Here is a 13761-nt window from a genome sequence, read left to right as displayed (position 1 = left end):
AAGCACTTGAAAAAATGTAATCGCGTGACACTGTGAATCCATGTACAAAACACGTTAATTTTACATGGAAGCTCACATGACCTTGTAATGCTTGGCTCATGAATATGATATGAATTTGTAGTAAAAATTAAATGTTTTTTTCAGTGACTTTCATATGTTTAAATAAAGAGTTTAGTTTTTCGTATTTTTTCAACCATATTTATTCAGAAAAAAAAAAACAGTTAAATTTATCACGCACAAATCTATTTTTTATAAATGCACACATAAGCCACTTTCATGCTGCGCCGTATGTTTGAGCAATACCGTGTCCACGCGATCCGTATATCTTGATGGTTTTCCCATGGCGGACTCCGGGAAGCACCGCTTGCAATCATTGGCCGGAGTAAAGCTGTTGTCGCCGACCGCCGAATCATAGCGAATGTTCCGGTGAACTTTCGGATCATTGGGTCGGATGAGCGGATTCTGAAGCAGACCTTGAGCTGGAATTTGATTCCTGTAAAAAAATAGACGAATATGATCTTTTTTAAAATTTTATGAAACTTTACTGGTCCGTTTTTGTTTATACTTACTGCTCCGTTGATTTTGCACTTCTCAGAGCTTTTTTTAAACAAATATTTAAAAAACGCAGACGTTTTTAGGCCGACAAGTAAAAACAACCATCTTCGTCCGTGGCCATCATACTTCTGGAAAATTTTTCGCCACATAAGTAAACATTTGGAACTAACGTGATTTTCACGTTGAAACCAATGGATAATGAAACTCACGTGAAATCCACTCGAAACAAACGTGAAGGGTTTTTCGCAATCAATCAGCTGGCTTCAAATGATTTTCACATCCAATTGACATGTGAAACACGCGCAGGTCAAAGGAAAAGCATGTAAATTTATTGTGTTGGATTTTGGAGCAACTCACGTGAAAAAGCATTTGATTTTGCTATGTTGGTTTCTTTCAGTGGATGACGCGCACTGTGTGCCGTAAATCAATAACTGCAGCGCAATGAAATCGCAATCATTAGTGCCACCGACTTTGCATTTCGCAACCTTGGAAGCCTTCCCAAGGTAGGCTGGGAGCGATCCTCCCTCCTGGCCTGCTCTGTCGCTCTTCTGGGAAGTTCCGCGGGGCGTTCTCAGCGACTGCTGCGTCAGCGACGACGAACCTTGCTCATATTTAAATTTGTAGCAAGGTTGCTGCTTCTACGATTCTGCAGCAGGTATTCTGCATTCCTTGACCGGGGCTGCAAAATATGCAAATGTCGGAGGTGTTGGAATGACAAAACGAATAGAGAGCTGGTTTTTGAACCTGCTACCGCCACCGAGTGGACACAGATGGTGGTCACTTGAACCGTTCTTTTTTCTGCTACTATTTTTTTGTGTGTGTTGACGTTGAGCTGAAAAGCCGGAGTGCAGCCGTGGGTCCAGCATAACAAGTGGCTGACATTTCGAATAGTTGCTAAATCATGATGCGGTTTGAAATGTGGTCGATCTCATCTGGTCGGAGGGATAATGACAGGACCGGGTACCCTGACCTTGGGCCGTCTTAATGACCACTATTTTGTGGTGTCGACAATAGGGCTCAATATCTGGTTCGCGTCTTCCCCGCCGAAGGACTTCAAAGAAGGGGTTACGGCGATGTTGATCGCTTTATGTTGGTGTTATAAAAAAACAATTTTCAGCTTAAAATTTACAACACACAATAACGCTGATCGCACGAGAGTGGCCTTGAGCCACCGAAATCGGCGATCTGGCCGTAAACATGTCCGCGAGATCTTTGTTCAGATGATATCTTTATGTTAAACCACTTTTCCGCGTGCAGAAAATTAGCATAAACATTCACCAACGTTAAAAAAACAACACCAAGAAACAGGAAAAAAGATTCCGAAACCTGAAATTTTTAATTTCTTCGTAATCGGGGAGAGATCATCGACGGGGTCCTTAAAGATGTCACACGCTTTTTGGAGGGAGAGAGAGATAACATTGTTTTTTTTCATGTTTTGAGCAAATTGGGAACCGGTTTTCGATGAGCAGGGAATGTTTGTGTGGGAGAACTTTGTCATGCAAAAGTTCATTTCCTCAAGGACTACAACAGTGACGTTCCAATTTGGCCTTAACGGTGCACATCAACCAGAGCTTTTGCACCAAGATTTTTGTAACAGACATTTTAGTATCTTCAAAACTACGGGTACTATTGAAATATTTTTTTTATTCATCCCCTAAAGTACGGTCCACAAAGTAATTTACAACAAAGTTTGATTAATTTTACATTACCAATATTGCAGGATTGGGTCCGTAAGTTTGACTATTTTGGTATAAGAAGACAACAACTTCCTTCGTTGCTGTGCACCCTTAAACGAGAGCAATTCTTTAAGCAATCGGCCCATTTCGTGAAGTTATTTTTTGTATTTTTTCGGTTGGTGTCTTCGGCGAAGTTTAAACTTTTTGTTTGGAGCGTGGTTTTTCTTGACAGTAAATCCAGATATCAATGATCTCAAGGTAAACCCATGCCAAAGTAATTATGCTTTTATTATTTCGAGTTATGCACCTGGTTAAGAATATCAGATGTACTCCTTGTTTTCAGCTCCATTACATTCACAAAACCGCAAAACAAGAGAAAGAATGGCTGGCTCGTGTGCAGTTGCAGTTGAAAACCGGAATAATTAAATCTTTCGCGGTACTCGGCGGCTCGACTGTTCCCCTACTTGAACCTGAACTCCCCACACATCAACACAAAACACACACACGAGCGGACCTTTAAATTCAGACCGAAACCGCACCCGGGTTGTTTGCACTCACCACAAACCGCCCGGACTTCACGACCTGCAATAAAATCCCTTTCGAAGGTCGCCTCCCCTTCCACGGATGTCAACGGCGGAGATTCTCCGCGACTTTATGTTCGCTGGATGTTCCTGGTTCAGCCCCCTTCATTCTTCAACCGAATACCCGGTGGCAACTGGAACGGATCCGGACAGAAAGGAAATTTACGACCCCTCGGGCAACGGCGGCTCGTTCAGACCGCAATTAATCAGTCAATAAATTCTGCGATAATGGTCCGTAATAAGCTCATTCTTCAATTCTTCACGGCTTGAACCCCCGAGCCTGCAGAGTTCATCGGACCTCCTCGATCCGCTACCATATTTGGAGCATCGCGGAAGCGCTCCGTGGGGCGCGGGTGTTGAATTTCCGACATTGACATTGTCCCCATCGATCACCGCGGTCGACCTCCGCGGCGGAACAAACCCCCGTGTAACACGGCTTGCCACTTTCGACGACTGTCGTCAACGCGTCACATCGTCGTCGTGGTTTGCGGTCGTTATTAGCACCTTTTGGGCTTCTGCGCGATGATCTTCGCGACCAAGGTGAAAACGACGGCGGCGAGGGGGCGTCCGTAAATGCCGTCAACCCACAGGTCTCTCTAATGCAGCCGCAGCAGCAGCATTCAACCAGCAGGGATTGATTTATTTATTGCCTGTTCGTAGGTGCCAACGCGCGAGCGCAACGGTTCATTGTGAGCCAAAGTCGGGGAGATCTTTAATGAAATAATTTCAGGTTTCCCGCGCGCGCGCGGTCAGTTCCTGGTAGCCAGCTCCTACTCGAAAATCCCGCGTCAGCTCGGGGGTTTCGAAGAAGTTCGTGCAGTTCATTCGCGGGCACGCACGCATTTCGTGGAGTTGTTGGTTCTGAGGATATAATTGAATTTACATTGACCTTTACAGCGTTTTCGTGGGGGAATATGTTAGGATGGACGACGGCGATGGCGACGTCGGAGGGTGATGACTACCTCATAGCTGCGTTGAGTCCGCTCAGTGAGGAGGTAATCGCTTTGAACTGATTCATGGCTACGCGAACATGGGACGTAATTATATGGGCTAAATTGTGATTTAATATGTGTAATTGAGATGAACGGAGGTACTCGATTAGTGGAGTCATGTCGGAGTAGACAGTAAAGTTTGCTGGGTTGTTTATGAGCTGTTCAAATTGAAGTTCTGCAATAAAAGTTGACTAAATTAATGTTGGCTTTTTAAAGCAAATAATTTCTAGTTCCTAACGAGAGGCAGTTTAGCTATTTTCGTAAGGAAATTTGGACAAAATAATCTGACAAATATTACTCAGAAATGTTAAAAAATCCCAAATATGCTAAATATCAAACAATCCGTCGTAAACGTCGTCGTTCAGAAAGCGCTATGTTTTACATAAAGGCTGTATGTACATGGCGCTATTTGAAATGCTAGCAGGAAAAAAATGATTACTTCTTCATGAAGCTGAACCTTTTCTGCTACACGCAGAAAAAAGATTCCAAAATCGTGAACAAGCGTTCGTGAATTTGGGAACCACGAACAAAGTGTTCAAATGCTATGGTACGAAAAATTTCAAAACAATGGTTTCATGAAAACTTTTGATCAGGTTTTTAATGTTAAATATTTAACACCGTGAAAAAATTTCACAAGCATTCGAAAACAATATTTTTCGATTTTTAAGGTTCACGATTGACATTTCAAAAGGGCCAACATATGGTTTAGGGCCTTTTGAATGTAAGCCGTGATTTAAAACATCTGAAAATATTTTTTTCAAGAGTTGAGGAAATTGCCACCGTTTTTCTGTGTACCTATTTTTTCTGAATAGTCCTATTCATTATCTACAACATTGCCGAAGACACCAAATCAATCAGAAAATCGCTTCTCAGGGTACAAATTTTCGAATATTTGGATAGCACTATTCTATGGACAGCCTCAAATTTATATGGAGACTTGTATGAAAAACCTTGCTTGTTTGGATCAAAGGAGGCCGGATCGCAAATTTTATGATTTTTTTTGATGAAATCGATGTTTGAACCCAGCTTTGGATAAATCGAGTGACAAGTAATTATAATAACTTCTAGATGAGATTAAGAAACTGAAGATCTGACAACCTTATCAAATCGTCGCCATCGTGCTAACTTGTCGTACGTGCATTTTGGACAAAATTGAGGTAAGAACGCCATGTGCAGCTCACAATGTCTCACCTTTTGACCTTCACAGATCCCCAAAATTCGATTTCAATCCTGATATATTCAACAAAAACCGAAAAAACTTCGTGCATTTTTGTCACTTTACTTATGAAAGTAGTTTCGATCTTGTCGTGCTATCTTGTCACTCCCTGAAAATTGATGTAAGTGCGACAATTGGCCAAAGGGATTTCAGATCAGAACGCGTTTGACGCACGTACAAGTTAGACTACCGTAAACATTTTTAATTATAATTCGGGACTCCAGCAACCAATTTCAACCAAACTTCGGGACAATGCACAGAATGGTCAGCCAAACAAAACGTGTTTGTTATTGTTTATATTGCGTGCTCTACTTTTTGTTTATCCGAGGTCAAACATTAAAACGCGTTTTCTCGGAACGTCGAAATGGCGGGTGCGACAAGATAGCACGACGACGTCGAAATGTTGAGTATCTCAATATTTCAAGGTCGGATATTGTAACCTAGAAAAAAACATTAATTTGAGAAAGGTACAAACCTCGTGACAAACCTCCTGAAGGTGGAGCAAGCAACGGTTTTTTTTATTCGGAAAATTATATATTTTTTTTATAGATTTCGTTTTACAACTGTATTATAAAACCAACTTAAGCGTGATTGACTTTCTGGAGCATTTTTTTAGGTAAAATTAACCTATCTTATTTTTAAATTTCGAAACCAAAATTAAAAAAAAAAAACAGAAAGGAACATAAAAAATTTAAGAGAACAATGGTTGCTTAAAATAATCAGGGTGAATTTACAAAATAAATCGCAAATTTATGTTTTGCGGTTAAATTATCCGAATTTCATACTTTTAATTCGGATTAATTTTGATTCTCATGAATAATTACAAAAAAATAAAAATGTATATAAATTGAAATTACAAGCCATGGAATTAAAATTTGAATAGAAAAAAGTATTTTAAATGCATGTTTCACCTTCTAAGTTGTTTTGCATATTAATTTTCAAAAAAAACTAAGTATTAACGAAAAAAAACTTTTTGCAGTACTGTATAGCGGTATTTCCCAGAAATGCAAATTATTTTTGATCGATCCCAGACATGCTCAACAAGATTTTAAACACAGGAAAATTCATTTCAAATTGTTTCATTTGATTAGACTTCTATTTTCATTAAAATTTTAAAGTTTTTTGAATTTAATGTTTGGAAAATATTTGCAGCGGCCTCAATTTTTTTTAAAGAAGACGACAACAGCTTTTTTTTGTTGTTCAATAATAAATAACTTTTGTTGTTTTCAACCTATTTTTATAATTAACAGGATAGGTCTGAAATTTGTTAACGATTTTATTAGATGTTTTTGCGACTGTGACCTCAAAACATTTTTTTTCTGATGTGTCAACTAAATTAACGAAATTTGTAATAAATCCAGATCAAAGGTTCAAGATTCTGGAAATTACATCTTATTTGGTTGAAAACAAAAACATGTCATGAATCTTAGAACTTTTCAAAAGTTTAAATCCTGATGTCAGTTTTTCAATGTTTTAATTTTTAAGAGATTTGATTGAAATTTCAATACTATAGTTGAACCAGCCTTCGGCTAAAAAACTCTATAAAAAAAATTAACTTCATTTTAAAGCTATTCAAAGAGAAGTCATACTGGCAGCTAACAAAAATATTAATTTTATCTGACATCACGAAATTAAAATATTGCTCACCAAACACACGAAATGAATAATAAAGTTTATGCCTGATTCTCAAAATTCAAACTGTCAGCAAGCAATTATCTTTATTATTCATCGAAGAAATGACGAAGAACTATACTATCCCCCAACTCTTCCAGGAAATGCGACCAATGGCCAAATTCGCACGAAAAATGCAAATCAGTTCAATCAAATCCTAAAACACACACAAGACGGCCAAGAATAACAAAACGATACCTTACCCGGGTGCTTTACAGTCTTGCAGTCCCATTCTGGTGCGAATCGTGGCCACTTGGCTCGAGGCCCCGTGACGCGCAATTGATTGACGGGACGCGTCGTCGTCATCGTCGTCGCGATTGATTTCTGGTTGCGTCAACCAGCTGCTGTTTGAGTTGCACAGTACAAATTTATTGTGAGTTTATCTAAATTTGAAGTAGTTGAAAATAAGGAAATTTTATCAAATCAAGTTGGATTGTTTTTAATTTGTGCATTTATATTTTTTTCTCTGTGATTTATTCATTCTTGATCACGCAGTCGTAATTCAGGTAGCGATCGTGACCCATCAGCAGCTCCTCAGTGAGGTTCGTTATCCAAGTCAAATCCGCCAAACAGATCATCATTCTGCGGTCTAGATCGTCGCAACTTTTGGGATCGATTAGCTTCGCGCCAATCGATCAAGTCACGAAGTTGGCTGTTCGAGGGTTGAATCATTTTCCTCACCCAATTTGTTTGCTTTGAAATATTTGCTAATTTTCCAATCATCGCAGTTTCAGCCGATATTTCACACGTCTTCGCCGATTCTTCGACTTTGTTTTGAGGCGTTTTTTTTATTTTTTCGGCAAAAGCTCTTTTGAAGAAGTAGTGGCGTTGCTGAAATGATGATGAACTCTCGGCTGAAATTGAGAGTGTCCATTAGACACGGCGGAAAAATTGCATCTGAACAAGCATCAGCTGTAATCCCTTGGCTGTTTTTGGTGTGATGGACTAGAAGAAGCAGTAGAGGTAGAAGAAGCGTTTCGGAAGGTCGTCACTTCTCAGGAGGGGGTCTGCTAATTGAATTATATAGGCGAGAAGAACCGGTCGGTCGGACGTGGTGTGGAATAAATTAAGAAGCTTTTGTGCATCAACAACGAGAGTGCTGCTGGTGATGCAAGACTGAGTTCTGATCAGAAATGTTTTTTTGTTTGTTTTCTGTTCTTGATGTAGATTTTCATAGTTATTCGTTTGTTTTTTTTTTATTGGGATTCCAGAAATGATCTCCTGATCTCGAAAATTTTTAAGTTCTCTAAATAGCAATAGTTTGGAGAAAATATGGGGCCATCCACCAACCACTTATTTTGGAAATTTCAAATCACCTACGTGGACAATTGTCACATTGGCATGCATAGTCCACGTGGTTTGCGGACAGCCCCTTTAGAAATATTATACTTCTACGAAAGTACAATTCACTGCAAATGTGTGTCAATGCCTACTCATCTTCATTCCCCAGTCGTCTAATCATTGCTCAAACTCCTTTTAAGCTCATCATTAACATTTTTATCGGAATCACGTCCAGACTGCTCTTTTTTCCCTCCACCACCCAACAAGCAGCAGGGGACATCCGCTCAAAGTCTATTTCCTCCGTCAAATCATTATTTCATTATCATCGCCGACATTGGATTGGACGCAAACAGAGAGAGGCGAGAAAAAAAAGTTAGACCTGCACAAGATCACTTGAAACTCCGGTGGGGCCTCACACCGTGAGTGGTAATCATTGACGACTCCTTAAAAGGTCCGAGGGGTCTACCGCAGTTTGCTGTTTGTTGGCGCTAGAAGGCAACCTCCTTTCGGCCACAAGTGGCCGATTGCTCCGGGCAAGACGTTTTGTTCAGCATAGATTTGATTTGGAGACCTTCGATTGATAATGATTGAGTTTTTTTGGGATGCTCAAGTTGTCTTTATTCTGCGATATTTGTATCAAATTCCCGTTTCTTGGGTGATCCAAGTTCTGGCCTTGGCAACCGAGGCGTACAGTCCGGGGTAGTTCTTCACGGAACAACCTTTTCCGAAGGACGTTACACCAACCAGCTTTCCCTTGCAGGTCAGTGGACCACCGGAGTCACCTGCGCAAGTGTCCTTGGTAGCGTTGAAAAATCCGGCACAGATCATGTTATCCGTGACGGATATCAGTGCGCCAGCGTAGTTTCTGATGCAAAGCTTACGGTTCGCTATCGGAATGGTAGCTTCCTTCAGGACTGAACTTTTACGTCCATTCTCCACCCACTGATCGTACAGCTGGTTCCTTTGGCGAACACTTCGGTGGACTTCGGAAGTGGTACGGAAAGCCGCATTGCTCCTCCAGTTGCAAACACTTCGTAGGTTATCTTGAGCAGAGCCAAGTCATTGTCCATGTTTGAAGGCTTGAACCTTGGGTGAACCACGATCCTTGAGATCGGAACAACTCTTCCTTTTTGAGCAAAGTAGGAAGATCCTACGCGTACATTCAGCTCTGCCGGTTTGTAGTCACTACGAGAGAAATAAATCAGGTATAACTTCTCCAAAATCTCTTCGAAATACTTACACAACACAATGCGCTGCAGTTAGGATCCACTGAGGTCCTATCAGGGATCCACCACAAAAGTGCTGATTCGTGGCAGGTTTGGACACGTTCAGCAGGGCTACCTGGTGCGGGATGTTCCGGATGTAGGCGGTTTGACCGTTGTAGATGCGAAACTCATCCGGGGATGCAGCGCGAACTGCTACAGCAGCAGCCACTAGTAGAAGAACTTTGAGAAACATTGCAAAATTTTGTATGAGGAATTCCCCGATAGACGGCTTATTTTATACTTGGTATGGCTTGATACTTGAAATTAGTCGGTTCAATTTATTTGAAAAATCGTATTGCTTCAAGATGCTCGTGATGATAACAAGACTCGGCAATCAAACTCAAGTGTCGCGTGGGAAAAGTACAAGATGTGATAACGTGGTATCTGACGAAATCAATAATACTACTATTTTTGATGAAATTATCAGACTTTATTCTCATGCATTAATCTGGGATTGAATCCAGTCACGTGCTTTCGCTACGTCAGCATAAATTCCGTACAAATCTCTAGCGGCACATCCCCATCCGACGGACACAACTCCGGCCACCTTCCCGAAACAGGTCAACGGACCACCAGAATCACCCTGTAATATTGAATCGTTACTAATGAATCCAAATCCATCAAAGGAGATTCCCTACCAAACAAGCATCCTTCCCACCTGCGTCATATCCCGCGCAAAGCATATAACTTGTAACGACATGTTTCGAATCGTAATTCCTACGACACCGATCGTGGTCGGCAATCGGTACATCGACGGCCCGTAGCTGGTGCGCCGGCCCGTTGTACAGCGTCATGCCCCATCCGCTGACGGTACAAACAGTTCCAGGCTGGAAGGCTTCACCAGCGTCCGCAAGGTTGGCGATGGCCACATTATCGTTCAAGGCCAACGGTTTTGCCAGGTTCAACAGGGCGTAATCCCTGTCGAAAGTCACGCTGTTGTAGTCGGGATGGATGACCTTCCGTGTCACGGCGATTAGCTGACCTCCACGGGCGTGGTATGACGATCCAGCTCGGATAGCGAGCTGTGAGACTAGGAGCGACCTGGTAAAGGACCACAAGATTGAAGTAGCTCAAATTTTTAAGGTGTCACTTCTTACCAAACGCAGTGGCCAGCGGTCAGGACCCAACGTTCCGCAATTATGGAGCCACCACAGAATTGACCATCCTCCGGGTCAGTTGGGTCCAACAAGGCTACCTGGTGTGGATAGTCCCGGATGTCGACTACCTTTCCATTGACGATCCGAGATTCGACAGTCGTTTGTGCAGCGAAAGCAGCAATGATTAGCAATGAACGAATCATTCTGAACGTTTAGTACTGCTTGATTTATGGCCGGATCATCCAATTTATAGGGACGTGAAGGGTACTCGAACGTCTATCAATCTGGCATATGTACCACTTAAGCATTGTTCTGCAACGCGTGCAACAATTAGATTAAATCAAAGCTCTTCTAATTGGTACTTGACAATATCCGCTACTCCTACGGTAATCCACCCAGATCTAGTCATCCGGCGACTAAATCAAGTCATTGTCGTCGCCTACTGTTCTAGCACCCCCTGTCGTTTCACGCAGCCGACTACGATTACCCCGTTAGGGTGTAATATCAAAATCGATTTTCCAGCACAGCAATTTTTCAGTTCCTTTTGGGGTCCTAAACAACTCCCCAAAGTTTGGGAACGATTGGTTTAGTCCTCACTTTGCGCAAAGTGATTCAATTTTCCATATAAATTTGTATGGGAAAACCCATTTTTTTGAGTTTTGATATTTATAAAATCCACGTTTCACGCTGTACTAAAACCGGATTCATATTCGGATGCTCTGGAATGTGCTCTACAACTTTCCCGAAGAGAGTATGGTGCTAGCTTGTCCCTGAAAGAAGATACAGCGTCCTCAAAACTCGTCTAAAACGTGATTTTGGCGCAAAAAACACGTTTTAGACGAGTTTTGAACACGCTGTATCTTTTTTTAGGAGCAAGTTAGCACCATACTCTCTTCGGGAAAGTTGTAGAGCACCTTCCAGAGCATCCGAATATGAATCCGGTTTTAGTACAGCGTGAAACGTGGATTTTATAAATATCAAAATCCAAAAAAATGGTTTATCCCATACAAATTTATATGGAAAATTGAATCGCTTTGCGCAAAGTGAGGACTAAACCAATCGTTCCCAAACTTTGGGGAGTTGTTTAGGACCCCAAAAGGAACTGAAAAATTGCTGTGCTCGCTGAATTTGTACAACTTCATTTTTTTTCCATACAACCATATTACACCCTATTACCCCGTCTGCGCTCACGATCAACGCAAATTTGGTGCGATGTACTTGAGCGGTTACTTCCTTCTGGGTCGTCCACCTCGCTGTAGATCAGGGGTGCTCAAAGTTTTTGAATGGCGGGCCAAATTTGAAGCTCACATAAGCTTGCGGGCCAACTGTGAAAAAAAAATTATGCAATAAATTGAATTACGTTATTATAATCTATAAGACTGAAAATGCTTTGATAAGCTGATTTTTTTAAGATAACTCTGTTTTTTTTTTTTTAATTTTCGTCATTTAAATATTAGAGAACAAAAAATGACAGTTTCTCAACAGTTTTGTTCAAAGAAGCTTCTACTCAGTTGGTTTAAATTTATTAAAATCAACAAAACTTTAAAAAATTATAAATTTTCCATGAGCTTTTCATTGCAATTGGCTTCTGCAAACATGTTTGATAAAAGTTAAAATACCACGGGTTAAGGGTGGTTGATCATTTTGTGGCTTAAGATGAGTAATTTTTCAAATATAATGAAAATTTAAGAAAAAATCAACACTTGTATTTTTCTTTAAATTTTAATTATTATTTAAAAAAAAGGGGAAAACATAAAAAATATTTTTAGTGTGCCTAAAAATAACATATATCATTGCAAAAGGGGATTTCAACAATTATTCTTCAAATTCCAATAAAATTTTCCATATTTTTTATCAGACGTTTGACAATTACATTCATAACACAAATGTCATAAGTTCGCATCCCGAGATTAAAAGTTTCTAAGGGTAAAATAAGTTTGAGGCTTAGCCCAGAAAGAAATGATGCGTTGTAACTTTTTAACTAGTAAATCCTTATGTTTTTGCTATTTTTTTAGTAAAATTTGAACGTTTTATAACTCATTTCCAGAAAGGTTGGATGATTTTTTTTGACGAAATTACAATTTTAAATCACATTTAAACTTTCATTAAAATATATTTTTCAACAAAATATTTGTGTCATATAGTCGGAATCAAAGCATGGATAAACCATTTATTTAAGATAAATAAACAAAAATAAAGTTGTTCACAAAAAATAGTCTAAATTTATAAGAATTTTAAAATCATGTTACGGATGGGTCGAAGGGCTACTTTACATGATCTTTCAGAATGAGTCCGCGGGCCACAAAAAATCACCTCGCGGGCCACGTTTGGCCCGCGGGCCGTACTTTGGTCACCCCTGCTGTAGATGCTGTTGTTGTTGTTAATGACCAATAACTGCCTACAGTGAAATGTATATGGCAGATGCATCCGAGAGACCTTGTTGGTTCGCGGGGAGTACATTGGACTCTCTGATAATGGGGATGCCTGCGCAGAGTTCAACCAGAAGAAGCCTCCGCGATGACCTCGAAAGATATGAATATGGTTATGACAGAGGGGTGGTTGAGGATATTCCGCGTTTGGGGGGTCCATGATCGATTGCCGGGTTTGTGATCAATCAATTTATGTTGTTTCTCTTTTTTCTTCCTTTTATTCCAGACTGACCTCGAGACATTGCGCAAAAATAAGTACCTGAAAAGAAGTCTGATTGACTAGTGGATAAGACAATAGGACCGCACAGAACGTAAGTATGGTCTGGCTTGGCTTCTTGCAACGAATTTAAAGTCACTAGCATGATTTAGCACATTAACGAAACATGACTCACTCGAGTACTTTCCCAAATGTTTCCTCTTTTCCAAATCCTAGATTATCTCTGTGCTGGTTGGCATACTTTGTAGGTTAGGTCGTTTCGTATATGTAAATATAGATGAATCGAAGCAACCGTAGACATTCGTAGTTCGTAGTTCACAGCCTACCTTATACCTTTTCCCTTTTTCCGCGGTATAATGAGCCTGTAGAGTGGCCAAAAGGAGGACCTATTAGAGCTGGGAGTAGAATCTCTAGAGCATGCGCGGTTGAGGTTAGGTTAGGTGGCCGGCTTTGGTTCGCGCTAGCGCAGAATGACGGATGTTGCCCACGCGGTCGGCACCCTCGGAAGCAGTTCAAAAACGACTACGCCGCCGCAGAGCAACGGGCCGGTGACCCCTGTGACCTCTGCTGCCGCCTCCGCAGCCGGACCGCGGACTGTGTCCTTCAATCGGGACGTGCATGTCAAAAGAATTGGTTTGTCAAAATTTTGTATTCTGTACTGTTACGCTTGTTTGTGCCGTTTTTTGAGTTTTGACGTTGTCATCCGATGTTCGTTTGTAATGCACGCTAACCGACTAATTAGCTTCCTGTTTTGCGTTGAATTGCACAGTTCCTGTTGTAG

General features: G+C 40.8%; 2 protein-coding genes across 2 annotated transcripts in view; one reads left to right on the top strand and one right to left on the bottom strand.

Moving 5' to 3' along the window:
- LOC6051762 overlaps positions 1-13761 on the top strand; it is a 36470-nt gene that overhangs the window by 16264 nt on the left and 6445 nt on the right. The window contains exons 2-3 of the mRNA XM_038253826.1: positions 12990-13074; positions 13197-13613. Of these exons, the coding sequence (XP_038109754.1) occupies positions 13451-13613 (163 nt within the window). The 5' untranslated portion in view covers positions 12990-13074; positions 13197-13450. The remainder of the gene's footprint in view (positions 1-12989; positions 13075-13196; positions 13614-13761) is intronic.
- Positions 8565-10537, bottom strand: LOC6051763 (trypsin-7). Its single transcript, XM_001868115.2, has 5 exons — positions 10335-10537; positions 9876-10278; positions 9676-9820; positions 9213-9405; positions 8565-8933 (listed from the first exon to the last, which is right to left on the bottom strand). Exons 1-5 carry the CDS (start codon positions 10535-10537, stop codon positions 8609-8611), a joined length of 1269 nt encoding a protein of 422 aa, XP_001868150.2. The 3' UTR covers positions 8565-8608.

Source organism: Culex quinquefasciatus, chromosome 2 (assembly GCF_015732765.1).
Source record: "Culex quinquefasciatus strain JHB chromosome 2, VPISU_Cqui_1.0_pri_paternal, whole genome shotgun sequence".
NCBI lineage: Eukaryota > Metazoa > Arthropoda > Insecta > Diptera > Culicidae > Culex > Culex quinquefasciatus.
The sequence above is the reverse complement of the archived record's forward strand: the minus strand, read 5'-3'. Positions and strand labels throughout refer to the sequence as shown.

What these genes read in the sequence shown, in the direction of transcription:
- LOC6051763 (XM_001868115.2), bottom strand. Translation starts at nt 10,537, where the DNA reads ATGATTCGTTCATTGCTAATCATTGCTGCTTTCGCTGCACAAACGACT. An exon ending in GTGGGAAGGATGCTTGTTTG is followed by an intron (nt 9,821 to 9,875) that starts GTAGGGAATCTC and finishes TCAATATTACAG; the next exon opens with GGTGATTCTGGTGGTCCGTT. An exon ending in TCAATCCCAGATTAATGCAT is followed by an intron (nt 9,406 to 9,675) that starts GAGAATAAAGTC and finishes TTCTTCTACTAG; the next exon opens with TGGCTGCTGCTGTAGCAGTT.